The 1,574-nt window shown below is 42.4% G+C and overlaps 1 protein-coding gene across 1 annotated transcript; it reads right to left on the reverse strand.

Annotated features, from left to right (window-relative positions):
• Window positions 1–437: 437 nt before the first annotated feature.
• On the reverse strand, window positions 438–1,241 carry LOC146526645 (uncharacterized). Its single transcript, XM_085206900.1, has one exon. The coding sequence runs from the start codon at window positions 1,239–1,241 to the stop codon at window positions 438–440; it is 804 nt and encodes a 267-aa protein (XP_085063026.1).
• Window positions 1,242–1,574: the final 333 nt, after the last annotated feature.

Raw genomic sequence — 1,574 nt, forward strand, 5'->3', positions numbered from 1 at the left:
ATGAAGCAGCTGATGGTATTTTGATTCTCCCGAAATGGCTTTGACTGACGCAAGGTCATCGGAGATATTTTCTTTTATTGCTTGCACTGACAGAGTGGTATTTCCATCGACGAGTCGCTGACATCTGCAATCTACAAGAAGATTGTAAAATATCAAAAAATCTACGCCGATAATGGGCTTTGAAACATCAGCGATGGTAAATTTCCAGGTGAAAGTACGTTTCAGTCCTAGGTCTAAGTGCAATAATGTAGGACCGTAAGTATGAATGACTGTACCGTTCGCCGCCATAAGTTCATACTTTGTCTTGGTACAGGGCGCCTTGGTAGCCAACCGTGGAAAAACGCAGAGATCCGAGCCAGTATCAATGAGGAAAAGCATTTTTGAAATACGGTCGGTAATGAAAAGACGGCCTGTAGGTAAAGGGCAGACGTTGGCCGCTACTTCCGGCTGCCCAGAGAGTTTTCCGACTCTCCGTAACTACATGGCTGCACACATTTTTTAGCATTTGAACCAAATTTAAAATGGTACCAACATTTTTGCTGGGTAGTCGACTTCCTGCGATGTCTGGAATGGCTCCGGGAACGCTCTTTAAATTTTGATGAGACCGAGTTGTGACGTTCCTGGGTCGAGAGTTCCGATACCTGCTTGGTCAGGAGTTGGATCTGCTTGGCCATTTCTTCCAACATGGAGGATGCAGGGGGTGTGGCCATCGCAGATGTGCTTGCGACCTGTGGTGATGAGGGTGCTATCTCATGCACTTTGTCTGCCAGGTCAGCTAATTTTTCGATAGGCAGATCAGGCTGTGAAGCTATAACCGTTTGAATGTTTTGTGGTAACCTACTCGACCATAATGTTTTAAAAAAATCCTTGGGGACAGATGAACCCGCAAGATCTTGCATGTATCGCAGAAACTGTGATGGCTTGCGATCACCTAGCTGCTCGTGCCTCAGCAACTGCATCACTTTCTTTTCTTGAGACGCAGACAATCTTTTAATCAGTTGCGTTTTAAGAGTGATGTATTTATCCGTCTCGGGAGGAGAAATGATAATATCCTTCACCTCGACAGCAAATTGATTATCTAACTGAGCGGCAACGTAATAAAATTCTGTAATATCACTTGCTATATTAGATAAAGCAAACTGACCTTCAATTTGTGAAAACCAAAGGGCTGGTTCTTCCGGCCAGAATGGTGGAATACGCACGCCAATTCTGCACACGTTGGATGTAGTCGCGTCCTCCATCTTGTATCAGCGGTCACTTGCCAAGGTCGTTAAAATGGCCTCCTGCCGTTTTAAATCTTCTTGCCAGCAGTAAACGTAGGTATTTATTGTAGTGCTCACCAATTTAGGGGTCACCAATATAGGGGTTGGGATGTGATACCACTATTTAATATGATCTTATTTATTTTACACTAAATGAGTAAAATTAAAAATCCAATTTTTGTGGAGAAATTGTCCAAATTTATTTAACTCACAGATACGTGAAGAGAAAATGATCACAGAAGGAAATAAAGAAATTTAAATAAATACCAATAGAAAATACAAGCTAAACTAGCACGTAATAGCAAGAACTTA

The sequence above is a fragment of the Heliconius melpomene genome, unplaced genomic scaffold, assembly GCF_056956725.1.
Source record: "Heliconius melpomene rosina isolate 202511_hmr_F unplaced genomic scaffold, ASM5695672v1 Hmr00205, whole genome shotgun sequence".
Lineage (NCBI taxonomy): Eukaryota > Metazoa > Arthropoda > Insecta > Lepidoptera > Nymphalidae > Heliconius > Heliconius melpomene.

What these genes read in the sequence shown, in the direction of transcription:
- LOC146526645 (XM_085206900.1), bottom strand. Translation starts at nt 1,241, where the DNA reads ATGGAGGACGCGACTACATCCAACGTGTGCAGAATTGGCGTGCGTATT.